This window comes from Malus domestica, chromosome 15, assembly GCF_042453785.1.
Source record: "Malus domestica chromosome 15, GDT2T_hap1".
NCBI classification, from domain to species: Eukaryota; Viridiplantae; Streptophyta; class Magnoliopsida; order Rosales; family Rosaceae; genus Malus; species Malus domestica.
In genome coordinates this window covers 8,757,541-8,770,921 of record NC_091675.1, presented here as the reverse complement: position 1 = coordinate 8,770,921, position 13,381 = coordinate 8,757,541, and the positions used below count along the sequence as shown (strand labels likewise).

At 38.8% G+C, this 13,381-nt stretch overlaps 2 protein-coding genes across 2 annotated transcripts; one reads left to right on the top strand and one right to left on the bottom strand.

The window, feature by feature from the left end:
* Positions 1–938: 938 nt before the first annotated feature.
* On the bottom strand, positions 939–8,245 carry LOC103456177 (peptidyl-prolyl cis-trans isomerase CYP95). Its single transcript, XM_008395829.4, has 14 exons — positions 8,107–8,245; positions 7,317–7,462; positions 7,099–7,153; positions 6,776–6,864; positions 6,476–6,500; positions 5,497–5,535; positions 5,037–5,154; positions 4,709–4,836; positions 4,232–4,598; positions 3,815–3,936; positions 2,987–3,188; positions 1,956–2,897; positions 1,757–1,828; positions 939–1,552 (listed from the first exon to the last, which is right to left on the bottom strand). Exons 2-14 carry the CDS (start codon positions 7,392–7,394, stop codon positions 1,219–1,221), a joined length of 2,571 nt encoding a protein of 856 aa, XP_008394051.2. The 5' UTR covers positions 7,395–7,462; positions 8,107–8,245; the 3' UTR covers positions 939–1,218.
* Positions 8,246–9,546: 1,301 nt separating this feature from the next.
* Positions 9,547–13,061, top strand: LOC103456178 (tRNA (cytosine(38)-C(5))-methyltransferase 2). The gene is made up of 10 exons (XM_008395831.4): positions 9,547–9,714; positions 9,828–9,938; positions 10,526–10,619; positions 10,698–10,816; positions 10,904–11,026; positions 11,117–11,465; positions 11,697–11,791; positions 11,991–12,056; positions 12,164–12,228; positions 12,450–13,061. The coding sequence occupies exons 1-10, from the start codon at positions 9,634–9,636 to the stop codon at positions 12,526–12,528; spliced, it is 1,182 nt and encodes a 393-aa protein (XP_008394053.2). The 5' UTR covers positions 9,547–9,633; the 3' UTR covers positions 12,529–13,061.
* Positions 13,062–13,381: the final 320 nt, after the last annotated feature.

Here is a 13,381-nt window from a genome sequence, read left to right as displayed (position 1 = left end):
TAACGTGCCAGAGGCACTTTGTCAAAAGTTGATGCTGATTCTTGGAATGGAGAGAGTTGCGAATTCGGGCCTTTATCTAGGTGTGCCGGCTATATGGGGTTGATCCAAAAAATGTGGGCTTGCTTATGTTAAAGGAAGGATATTGAAAAAACTTCAAGGTTGGAAGAAATCATCCCTCTCACAAGCGGGCCGCAAAGTTCTCATTAAGGCAGTGGCGTAAGCTACTCCTGCTTACCCTATGAACCTATTTAAGTTTCCTTCGTCACAAATGGATGCTTTGATTTCCAAATTTTTTTTTGGGGGGGGGGGGGAGGGACAAAAAATGTTGAGCATAGAATTCACTGGGTCTCTCGTGAGAAGTTGGGCCGACCTAAGGAGGAGGGAGGCTTAGGCTTAAGGAACTTTGAGGCGTTTAATGAGGCCCTCCTGGCCAAGCAATGCTGGAGATTGATTACGAAGCCGAATTCTCTGTAGGCTTCGCTTCTTAAAGCTATATACTTTCCTAACTGCTCTTTCCTTGATGCAAGGAGGGGCGGACGAGCCTCTTGGGCTTGGTCAAGACTTCTTGTTGGACGAGATATTCTGAAGGGGGGAGCTCACTGGCAAATTATGAATGGTCAGCGTATGCGTGTATGGATTGACAGATGGCTCCCGTCCATCCCTGAGGGCAAACCATCACTACATGCCTAAAGGTAAACTCGTTAATTTGCTCGGAGAGCGGGGAGTGGAATATTGACTTTTTAAAACCTTTCTTGGTTAAGGAGGAGTTTGATGCTATCTTGGAGACTCAAATCGGAGAGCCAACACTAAATGACAGATTGGTATGGCCCTTCGAGAAGAAGGGGATGTTTACTGTGAAATCTGGATATCACTGGGCTCATAATGGTACTCAATCAATGAGGCACCAAAAACAAAAAAAAAAAATAACAATAAAAAAAAAAAACTCGAACTCAAACTCAAATTAAGAAAAGGCACCAAAATATGACCATCTAGCAGCACAAGATCCACAAATCCTCATGGGTAAACTCCACATGCAATAAAACCGCATCAACGGGATCGCGTGCCTAAAACTCATAGTACCCCAAGCAATACTATTTCTCAACATATATCCTTAAACAATCCAATTATTTATAATCTAAGCTAGTCTGATAACACCCGTAAAGGCTACCAATAGCCAACTCCACCAAAAGTGGAACAAAACATCTACCTTCAACTCGGCTAGGGGGAAACATCATCGTACGAAACCAACCCCTTCTTCCCTATTGGGCTTCCTGATGATGACCTAGACCTGCTTTTTCCGGTCCGAATTGGAGATTTGGAATCCAGAGAGGACCTTGATCTTGATCTTGATCTTGATGGGCTCCTGCTTCTGGATGGAGATCTTGCCCTCTCAACCCGAGGAGAGACACGTGATCTAGACACCTCCACTGGAGAACGACTGCGGCTCTGGATGGGGCTACGACTTCGGACAGGGCTACGGCTCCTACTATAGTTTCGGCCGCGATAACGGGGGCTACGTGATACAGGACTTCTGCTTCTTCTGCTTCTGTATCTGCAGATATGTGTGAAATGATATGATCCAACCACAAATATAACGACTAAGGGGGGAACACAATCGTATGGCTCCAAGTTTTATTTCAAATGCATTTATCTTTTTTGGAAACTCGGACTCTTCACCGACATGCAGTTCAACATAAGCAGCCTGATTACTAGTCATGCACAATAGATGAAGCTTATAAGAGGGCGATCATCGTACCTAGGAGGTGTTCTTCTTGGTGGGCTTCTATAGCGCCTTGGAGAGTACCTCGACCTTCTATAACTTGAATATCTAGAAACACAAATTGGGCATGCACGTTATGTACAATTGCAATGCAAAAACAAAGCTGCCAGTTAATCATCATATCATCTTACACCATCTGATGGTAAAAGAACTTTCCCAAAGACTTGCAAATTACCTGTCACGATCACTTCGACCACCACCATAACGATAAGATCTCACAGGAGACAAAGAAGGGGTTCTGTACCTCCGTGCATAAGAGTACCGCTGACTGAAACCCCGCCCTCTTCTAATGCGCTTTGGTGAGCCATCAGGTGAAGCACTTCTTGATAAGCTCCTCCCCCGATCTGGTGATATAGGCGACCTTACCCTCCGCGCTACTGGGCTAGGACTCCTTGAATAGCTGCGACGGTTATTCCTGCTTGGGGCCCTCAATGGACTGCGGCTAGCAGTTTTCCTAGAAGGAACCCTACCTGAACTTCTGCTTGCACTCCTTCGAGAAGATCTAACTGGGCTTCTGCTTCTTGAAACTCTTACAGGGCTTCTGCTTGCACTCCTTCGAGAAGATCTAACTGGGCTTCTGCTTCTTGAAACTCTTACAGGGCTTCTGCTTGCACTCCTTCGATAAGATCTAACTGGGCTTCTGCTTCTTGAGACTCTTACAGGGCTTCTGCTTGCTCTCCTTCGAGAAGCTATGACTGGGCTTCTGCTTCTTGAAGCTCCAACAGGGCTTCTACTAATTGACTTGCGCAATGATTTTCTTGGTGGACTTCGGCTTACGCTTCTTGGAACTTTTACCGGGCTTCTGCTATATGGTGGGCTCCTGCTTACAGGACTCCTGCTTATGCTTCTTTGAGACCGGCCTTTCACTGGACTCCTACCCTTCCAGCCCCTCATTGGACTTCTGTTGAAACCCCTGACTGGGCTTCTACTGCTATCGCTTCTAACAGGACTCCTGCTGATGCTCCTGCTCCTCTGAGGGGGAGGAGGGCTTCTACTAACACTCGAACTCCTGCTCTCACTCCGTTTGTGACTTAAACTTGGGCTCTTGGTCGGACTCCTCCTGGGACTGATACTCATACTCTTACTCATGGCCCTCTTAGGGCTGAAGCTTCGGCTCCTGCTCATCAACTTTTAATAAAATACCAGATCTGGAAGAATCGGTAAGCATAAAGAATAACTGAGGTGTGACAAGAATGGAAAGAAGACCTAGATTTCCCTGGGTGATCATCAACTATGTCAGGCTGTCTATCTGCACTTTTGTCATATTTAGCACCTGCAAGTCCATTGCTCCGCTGCTCTCCATTCTCCTTAGGATATACACCGTCTTTCACAAGCACTTCTGCTTCCTCCATCTTTTTAGAGTAGATTGAAGCATCGCCTTCATCTGCAAGAAGTGGTTGGTTTCCAACTGCATAAATTACAGAAGACTATGAGAATGAAACACGTGTCAATTAGTAAGACGGTGAAAAACAGTGTCTCGGGTCTGCTTGTGGGCATTGACCCATTGTAATAACGTCTTGAATCATCTTAGCTCAAATTCATTTTTCCATTAAGCACAACGTTCAACATTAACAATCCAAGGTCGCAACAAAACAGATATTCAAGTTCAACCCGACAAAAGTAAAAATATAAGAAGCTTGAAAAATGCAGGTCACATACATGATAAATAAACACAATTCAAGGATAGCTTTGACCCATTCACTAATAAGATGCTGAACCACGGGATCCCTACATATAGCAAACATATAGCAAACCCAGTCACCAATAGCTATATTTGCTCACTTCTCCAAAACAAATATCACTCCCCCCCCCCCCCCCCCCCCAAAACCAAAAAAAAAAACCCCTAACTATAAAAACCAAAGTTGCAAAAGAAAAGGTAAACAAGTACAATCTTGACCAAGAATGATTTACCACAAGTAAAATCTTGCGAGCAAATAACTACTATCATCTAGAAGGTGAGATACAACAATTATCACAACAGATTTACCACAACTCAAGAATGCTGAATGAAAGCAAGAAAATTAGTTTAAGTACCAGATTTTTCAGATATGTCCTTCTTAGACTTTTGATCCTTCCTTTTGGCATCCAGGCCATCATCTTCACAGCTACTTTCACTTTTATTTTCACTCTCAGAATCAGTAAGACCGTCCGATGCCCTAGAGAACAGAATTTAATATCAGCAAAGTATGAAATTTAAGTCCTTATAAACATTCGGATGTCATACCTAAACCATTTTCTAAATAAGGTTTCCTATAAATAAAAACATATCAGGCGGGAAATTTAACAACTAAAAGGGCTTTACAGCACAGAGACATAGCAACAAGGACTAGTGGGTGTACTGTACATAACACTACTCAAGTAAAAAAAGTATTTGCACGTGAAAAAGTCAGAACAATAAGGGTGAAACTATAAAATAACTTTTGAATTACAAATAAATATCAAGCATATAACCTTTTTGATCTGATCTTAGATTTCTTATCATGACGCTTTCGCTTTTTGTCGCGCCTTTTATCCCGCCTTTTTCCACGTCTATGCTTGTCTCTTTTAGAAGACCTCTTTCTTTTCTTACGCCTGTCATCACTTGAAGAACTAGCATAAGATGATGAGGACAAGTCCGAGTCAGACTCACTATCTGACTCAGATGATTCAGATTCAGAATCTGAGGAACTATCGGATTCAGATGAATCATATCTCCTTCTCCTCCTCTTCTTTCTATCTTTTGAAGATTTTTTCTGTTTTCCCCTTCGCCTCACTTCATGACTATTAGCTTCTGAAGAAGCATCCTTCCCAACTTTCACTTTACTTGCTCTCTTTATGTCTGCACATACAAACAATCAAATAAAAATAATAACCCTTAATACCAATAGTTTTTCATATTGCTGAGAAATTAGGTAAGATACAACTAAGTAGTTTATCCATTATTATTACCTTCATTATAATCACCACAATTGATCACTTTAACTAATACAGTTGGTTTCCCATCTTCATCGCCCGCATTTTCAATCTTTTTCAGGACCTCATGCCCTTGTACAAGCTTCCCAAAAACTATATGCTTTCTGTACAATGATATACAACTGTAATTAGACTGAAGAATACACATCATCTCATCAGATATTGAACAGTCTGAGGAAATCATGTACCACCAATTTATAAAACTGCCTACTAAATGGCAAACAGTAAGAGAACTTACACAAAAGCGAACAAAATCAGGTCTACAGTAAAAGAGAAGTAAAAAGAAGAGAAAATGAAAGCATACCTGTCAAAACTACGATTAGCTGCAAAAGTGATGTTGAAATGAGAACCTAAAGAGTCACGAACAGCAACAGGCATAGATAGAAGGCCAGGTCCAGAGTGTTTTAGCACAGGTGACTCATCTGAAGAAAAGTTAACTAACGGTATTAATACTCACAAGTCCCAAATTAAATAGCATTGAAATAATAACTTAACTACACCAGAAAACACACATACTAATTGAACACTTGGCAATTTCAAGATAATTCAACTCAGTTTATAGACTACACTTCCCTTGAGCAATGAGTATTGCAATCCCTACTGAAGGAAGCTTGTGACAGTGAGACATGATCACAAACTTAAAAAGTAGAGACAAAGAGTGAACAGGGGCTACAATCATAGTTTATTCATAAACATGAGTTGTTAATTGAGCTTGTAGAAATATTGCGAGACAGAGAGATAGTGATGCAGATACTGTAGATTACCTGGAAACTTCTCACCATAAATGCTTTCACCAGCTGTGCCTACAGATCAAACAAAAAAACCACAGTCAAACTCAGACTCAAGTCACATTAAAAGGGACCTTCCACTATGCTTGGTATCACTAGAGTAAACAGCATTTCGGGAGCAGCATTACAAAAATAGGGTCATCATTGGTAGTTTTTTATAATACTACAGCAAAATCAATTATTCCACCGGAATTTAAAATTGTGGTTTTCAGTGTGATTATCCATAAATGATTTCAACAAAAAAATATATCACAATGCCTACTACTGCCTGTACAGCCAAGATCCCCTTTATGCTTCTAGGTCAGCTCACCAGGGATTGATCCCCATCCCATTGAAGAGGCCTTTTGTAATTGATTGTGTTTACAGCCTATTCCAATTATCTCTCTTTGCCTAGTTTTATGCCCCTTCGTTTTAAGCTCAAGCAAGACCCTTCTAATTTTCCAGAACTTAACCAAAAAAAAAAAAATCAAAGTTAAAACATAGCAAAACATTTAGAACTTGATCTCCAATCAGCATCTCTATTTTCCAACATAAATTTCCAAATCAATAAACATAAATATAATTCTCTGTATATTCAAAGCCAAGAGTATATCAGTATGGGAAGCCTAATTGAAATTATGTTTATCATTACAGCATTTATCTTAAACAGGCTGCATTATGCCATCTCATTTTGGTAATCATACGCTCAAACACTACTATAAACATCACTGCTTGAAAATAAGTATTGCATACCCAAAACAACCCATTAATTCTCATAAAATTTCTTGAAATTATGTGCCTTTTTATTTAAACCAACATTTATCAACACTTTTTTTTCTCAGTCCATCTCCAAATAAATGATTTTCTTATTAAAGAACATTGAATTCAGACAAGAATTTGGCCAAGGTTTAATGTGCAAGCTGGAGTGGCACATTAAATGCAAAAGCTGCAGGAAATAAATAATTATAATACTTACCATCTCTTTTGACAAAATCGCCACCCTGAAAAACAGACAACATCCATTAATCCCTCTAAGTTATAAAGGAAATGTGTATGCAAAACTGGGTGGGCATGACAAAGCTAGTAAATTTCAAGGATATACAACTTAGTAAGTACAACCTTAAAACTATATCACAAGAAAAGCAGTCGTGACCATCAGCCCTGTATCCTACAGCATAAACAAGAGTAACTGACTACAAGACAAACCACTGCTAAGTCATGCTCAACCAGAAAATCCTATGGAAGACGAATCTAGAAGTAAGATAAGGAGGCATACCTGTGCTATATAACCTTTTATAATACGATGGAAAAAGGACCCTTTGTAGTGCAGTGGTTTTCCACTTTTTGGACTGATTCCCTGCTCTCCTGAAGTATTCAATAAAACAACAAATACATGAGAAAAGCAAACCTTCTGATTTTAGTCTGGTACTATATTATAGCATCCCCAAAGAAGGGGAAAAAGTGCAATCTCAGAAGCAATACTAGAAATTGATTATACGAATTGTTCAATTCCATAGAGCAATTCATGTAAACAAGTTTGTTACAGAATCCCGTATATATGAATAACAAATAAGTTCTGAACCAAATGATATATATTACCTGTGCATAGAGCACGGAAATTTTCTGCAGTCTTGGGAACAACATCAGAGAAAAGCTGTAAAGCAATCACCAAGGAAATTATAAAGGTCAAGCTCATTAGGAAATGCATAAATAGTCACATAGCAGGAGCTGAGACAAGCAACAATAACTCATCATTCATCACACAGTTTACACCGAACAACAAATAAAGACTGAATATATTTGTTCATGAAAAGTACCTCAAAAACCATTCTTTCGTAAGGATCACCATCGACGGACACATCCATAAAAACCAAAGGGTTCTTCTTCTTCGTCATTTGTTTGTCTCCCAGAAACAAAACTCAAACCAGTATAACCACTGATACAAGGACCTAATTGCACCTCACTGAGCCAACCACAGCCATATTAGTAAATTCAACGATAAAAAACGTGGAAAAAAAATCTACTCAACTATTACTCAATCACCCCATGTACAAATATGATATGTTCTAACTGTAAATAAGTATTTCCGGAGTCAGAAAAACGATCATATTGACCACAGAAGCCGCCCCGGCTTCACCCAAAACCCGCAACACTTAACAGATGTAAGAATCTAAACAGGCAGACATATTTTTAAGTTCCAAGTCCAGTACTAATTACATTAAATCTTATCATCTATATAATACAAGCAAACCCAGATCAGAAAATGCAAAAGCAATCCTAATCCTAATCAATAAACAAATCGAGCTCCGAATCCTTAAACCCTATCGAAATTTCCACAAACCCTAAACCCAAATGCATGCGCAAGACACGATAACCACATCATCGAACTAAATTGAAAACATATATAACTTTATTTCTCATCAAACTTTCCAACTAATGAATTCAATTATATAAACAAAAAAAATTTAACGAAAAGACAAAAAAAAAAAAAAATACTCCGAATTTTCTAGTGCAAGTCTGCAACCAAGTAATTTATGATGCGATAAATGGCAAAAAATTAGGCTTCTAATTGAGAAAAGAAGGGTGATGAAACCCTAGAGAGTTCACCTGAGAGACGCAGAGAGCCACAGAAAAGCGAGGAGACGAGATGAGAGAGTGAGGCCTGTCGACAAATACCTAACCTCCTGGAGAAATATATAGAGGGGGCCTAGTCCTAGCTCTAGCTGCTTCTGCTACGCGTGAAATTACTGGACTGTCCCCGTTCTGTTCTTGATAATAAGCATTTTGACAATATTGCCCCTCGTGCCTGCGGTTGTCTTGTCCCTTGTCAATAAATATATTTAGCAATACGAGTTAGCTATAATTTGATATCAAACTTGATATCTTAAGCTTATCATTAGATCATAATGTTAATATCAGATTAATTACATAAGGTTCTTCTTTCAATCAATTGCAGATTCATGACTATGCGTAGGTTTACCACTACACATAAGGATTTGTTTGAGTCATTCTTACACATGAGTTTCACATTGCTTTTTGTTCGTCAATTCACCAATCAATCATTTTCATAAACCTTATTGTAAAATTTTTCATTTTCTTTAAATCTGGTTAGACCTTGCATTTGAAGGGGTTTGATGCATCGTGCTTAGTTGCTTTTTGTTCTTCTCTTATTCACTATTATACCTATTTAAATTGTTGGAGATCGTGTTTTCACCATTACTTCATATGTTGGTGTTTTCACCGATTTCGTCTCTCTTGCGGTGCGTTTGATGACAACATTGTTTCGTGTATCGGTCATAAACCTCATTATGCTTGCTTGGAATTTCACTTTCGTGCATGTAACTTTATTCCTTCATTTTTGTACTTGTAGTTGTATTTCATCAACAATACTAGTCCAACTTTTTAACTTGGGACGAAACTTATTTCGACATTTTCAAATGAGAATGTGTTTACATAAAATTAAGAAAAAGAATAAAGTTAGCCGCCAAATTGGACTAAGGTGAAAAATTACGAAATTACAAGGATGAAAATATAAAAAGAATTATAATTAGAAGAACGTAAGTGAAAATTGGAGTAAATTACAACTTGTAATTCAGCCTCTAGCAAATGCAAAACCACTGTTCTAAAAATCCCCGCCTAGCGCCGCCTAGGTCCCAGCCCACCGTCCCGATTAATGCCTAGGCCCCAGCCCACCACCTAGACCACCTAGGCACCCGCCTAGCCCGCCTAGGCACCCGCTTAGACTCGCTTCGGTTGCAACTCACTTAGACAGAAAATACATAACTTTCATTTTGCATTTTGTTTTTTTCCAATAAATTGTAAGAGACTTGTTGCATACTTGAATGAACAAACATTATATCCTTATTTCACATGTTTTCATTATGTTCCAATACTTCATGATATATATGCATTCTATTTTGTAATTTATGATGAAATTATATATATTTTAAGTAGAAGCAGACACTTATTTACCTAAAATATGATAGATTTACGCCTAGCAACGTTTAGAACCTGCGCAAAACAAAATCGTCATTGCTTGTACATTCTCATCGGAGAACAAACGGCATGTCGTTTGCGCTTGAAAGCTTATAACGTATTAACAGTTGAGGTCTTTCAACCCGCAGGACGACGCTAATGGCGAAGGGTTTAGAGCAGCAGGAACTGGAAGAGCAGCCATGGCGGGTCCTCGAGTTCTACAGCGGCATTGGCGGCATGGTAATAGAAAACCCAATACCCCAAATACACCATTTTTTTTCTTTCAGTTTTTGCTTCCAGTTTTTGAATTCTTCAACGCTTTTTGCTCAAGTTTGCATCTTTCCGATTATCAGAGGTACTCGCTCATGAAGGCAGGAGTGAACGCCGAAGTCGTGGAAGCGTTCGACATCAACGACACCGCCAATGACGTTTACGAGCACAATTTCGGCCACCGTCCCTATCAGGTTCTTCCCAGTTTTTAGTTCAATTTTGTAATTTTATCCAAATTCAAGCTCCATTTTGTACATTGTGCACAGCTAAGTACAAAATTTTGTTGCTTGATTACTTGACGATCAAAAGTTTGAAATTTATGGCTAGCCAATTTGAGTTTCTTGCACTTAGGGCCCGTTTTGTATTAAGCACTTTTTATAGAAGTGCTTTTATCCGTTGAAATTGTTATTGAAAATCCAAGTGCTTAGTGCTTCCCACGCTTCTATGACCCAGTAAAAGCTTTTCTTCCAAACGTAGTTAGAAGCGCTTTTGGTTATCAAAAATCACGTTCAGTCGCTCCATAAGCAGTTCCCAAAAGGCGCCTTATCTCTTAGATGCTGTATGTTTTGGATGCTTTACAATTTGTTTAAGGTATTTGGTGTAAATTGCTTTTCAAGTGGTTCTGTATTGGGTCATTTTGAATTTATACCATTTGTTCCGGTGTTATTTTAAGCTGCTTTTATATTTGTTCCATTACTAGTGTTTGGCTTTTCAACTGCTCAGACATGATTTTTACTTGAGCTCATCGTGTACTGAAGTTTGAATATTCTTGTTTTTATAGGGTAATATTCAGAGTCTTACTGCTGCTGATCTCGACCGTTATCAGGCAGATGCATGGCTTCTTTCTCCTCCTTGCCAACCTTACACTCGACAAGGTAAGTTTGTCATCATTGTTCTATAAAAAGATGCGTGACATTAATTTGCATAGATTTTCACTAGCTACTTATGGATAGGTCTTCAGAAGCAATCCGGTGATGCTCGGGCATTTTCATTTCTCAACATTCTTGAGTTGATACCACACACATCTCGACCTCCAATGATGTTATTTGTGGAAAATGTTGTCGGATTTGAGGTCTAGTTCTGGAATTTTTAGCTTAATTGTAGGTAAAATATTGATTTATTTTTATTCCAATTCCTTTGTTTTATCTCCTGGCTGCAGACATCTGATACGCATACAAAAATGATAGAGATATTGGGAAGAACAAATTTTGTTACACAGGAGTTCATATTGAGTCCGTTACAGTTTGATGTACCGTATTCCAGGCCACGCTATTTTTGCCTGGTAGCCCTCCTCTCTCACTGGTTCTCTAGGTCATTCAGAAACTCTTGGAAATCTCTTGAGTTTTAACACATATATTCATTTTTCTTGCAGGCAAAGAGGAAACCTTCAACCTTTCATAATCAAGTTTTCGATAATCAGCTTCTTCACTCGCTAGGGCCATTATTTGGGGATACAAATGCCGATGAGACAGTGCTCTGTGAACTTGATAAACCACAAAAGAGCCAGGATAAGTTACTTGAATCTTGTGAGCCTATAGAAAGCTTTCTTGAATTCAAGAATTGTAGTGACCAATCGGATTCCAATTTTGTGGACACCACTACTAGTTCTACAGATACTGATGGAATATTGGAGAAAGATGAAGGGAATGGATATTGTAGCGGCATCGTTGATCAGTACATTGTTCCATTAAGCTTGATAGAGAGGTGGGGAAGTGCCATGGGTATCCTTTTTCGTTATTGATAAATTCTTAGCATGAATATCGTCAGTCTGGGGGTCCACCTTAAGAAACTCTCTAAGAGTGAAAAATCAGAAATTTTATGCATAATGGATGTTAATGCAATGAGGCTATAATAAGGAAAATCTCTAATTCTTTATGTTATTTTCATTGAATAGCTCTCTCTCTCTCTCTCTCTCTCTCTCTCTCTCTCAAGCAATCCTTAATGCAGCTTAGATATTGTCTATCCTGATTCAAAACGATGTTGTTGTTTTACAAAAAGTTACCATCGATATGTGAAGGGTACAGGCTCCCTTTTGGCAACTCTGCAGGTAAGATTACACATTTGGATTACTATTGGAACACGTTAGGTTTTGATACTTAAGAACTCCCGCACTTATTAGGTTGGAACACTATTTCGAGTTCATGTACTTCACAGTTCTGTTCCTGGTCATAATATGACTCATCAAGAAACAATATCCAATGACTTTTGTGCTGCTTGACATTTACAAAATTGCGACATATATGCAGCCAAAGAATAAGGATAAAACATCTTCATTGAAGGAGCAGCACCTTAGATACTTTTCCCCAAGGGAGGTATGCTGATATCATTATACATATCTTTTGTAGATTTCTCCATTTATTGGTTTCTTGTTTTCATGTTTTCGGTGTGTCAATTGATAATTTTCCCTTGACCTACTTAGGTTGCTAATTTGCATTCTCTCCCGGAAGAATTTCAGTTTCCACAACAGATAAGCCTCAGGCAGCGGTATGCCATTATTTTATCCACTGGTTCAGCTTGATTTGTATTTTAGCAGAAAATAAACAATGCCGTGCCTTTTATTTGATGAAAATTATTCGCTGTGTGTCAAGTCAATAAGTGAAAAATACAAACTCTTCAGCTTCTCATTTTGTTGGATTCTACAGTTAAGCATGACAGTGGTTGTTCGGCAAGACTGACGTTTTCTGTCCGTTTATTTTATGCTGCAGTTATGCATTACTGGGGAACAGTTTGAGTATAGCAGTGGTTGCTCCTTTACTCAAATACTTATTTGCCGGATCATCATGATTATTCTAAGACACCCCAATTTAGTAACTGCAGCTCTCACCTTCAGCTATACGTTTGGCTCACTATATCAACCAATAAGCTTAAACTTCTCTTTGGCTCACTGTATCAACCAATAAGCTTAAACTTCTCTTCCCGGATATCTCTGCGAACTCTAACATGTGAGGCATGGACTCTGTGGATTCGAGATAAACAACTTGAACTTATCGATAAGAGGTTTTCTGAAGCTGTAAGGTGCTTGTATGTGGGGCTTTTACGTGTGCAAAGAGTAACTCAACCAAGCATGTCATCTGTAGTTCTACACTGAGCGAAGTGTCCCTGAATCACAATCAAGGATGCATCAATGTTCAGCAAATACTTTCAGCACTACGTTGATGGAACCTTCGTAGATCATCACTCCGGTGCTCGTTAATCCTTCCGCCTACGGTCCACCATCACAAAACATGTTCGGCAGTAGGTTGACATGAACCTTGTAATCTTATTTGGGAAACAGACATGAGATTATAAGTTTGCAAGAAAGATAGTTTTGAATTATAGTTTTGAATTATAAGTTTGCTTGGAGCAGTTCCTAAAGCACAACAAACAAAGGATCTGTGGGGATCGAAGAAAATGTAAGATAAAATATCATGCATAAACACATGTAGGGTCAATTTGGAATTGCTTTTAAAACGGCTTAAGTGTTTTATGTGAAAATGTTTTTGAAACCAATCATTAGTTAAAATGTGAGTGAATCTTGGAAAACACATGAAGTGTCTCGTACATGAAGCACATAACTGGTGCTTCTTGTAGAAAAATCTTAAATGCTTTTGGAATAAAAAAATATTTTATCTAAAAGCGTCTTTCAGTCATTTTAAAA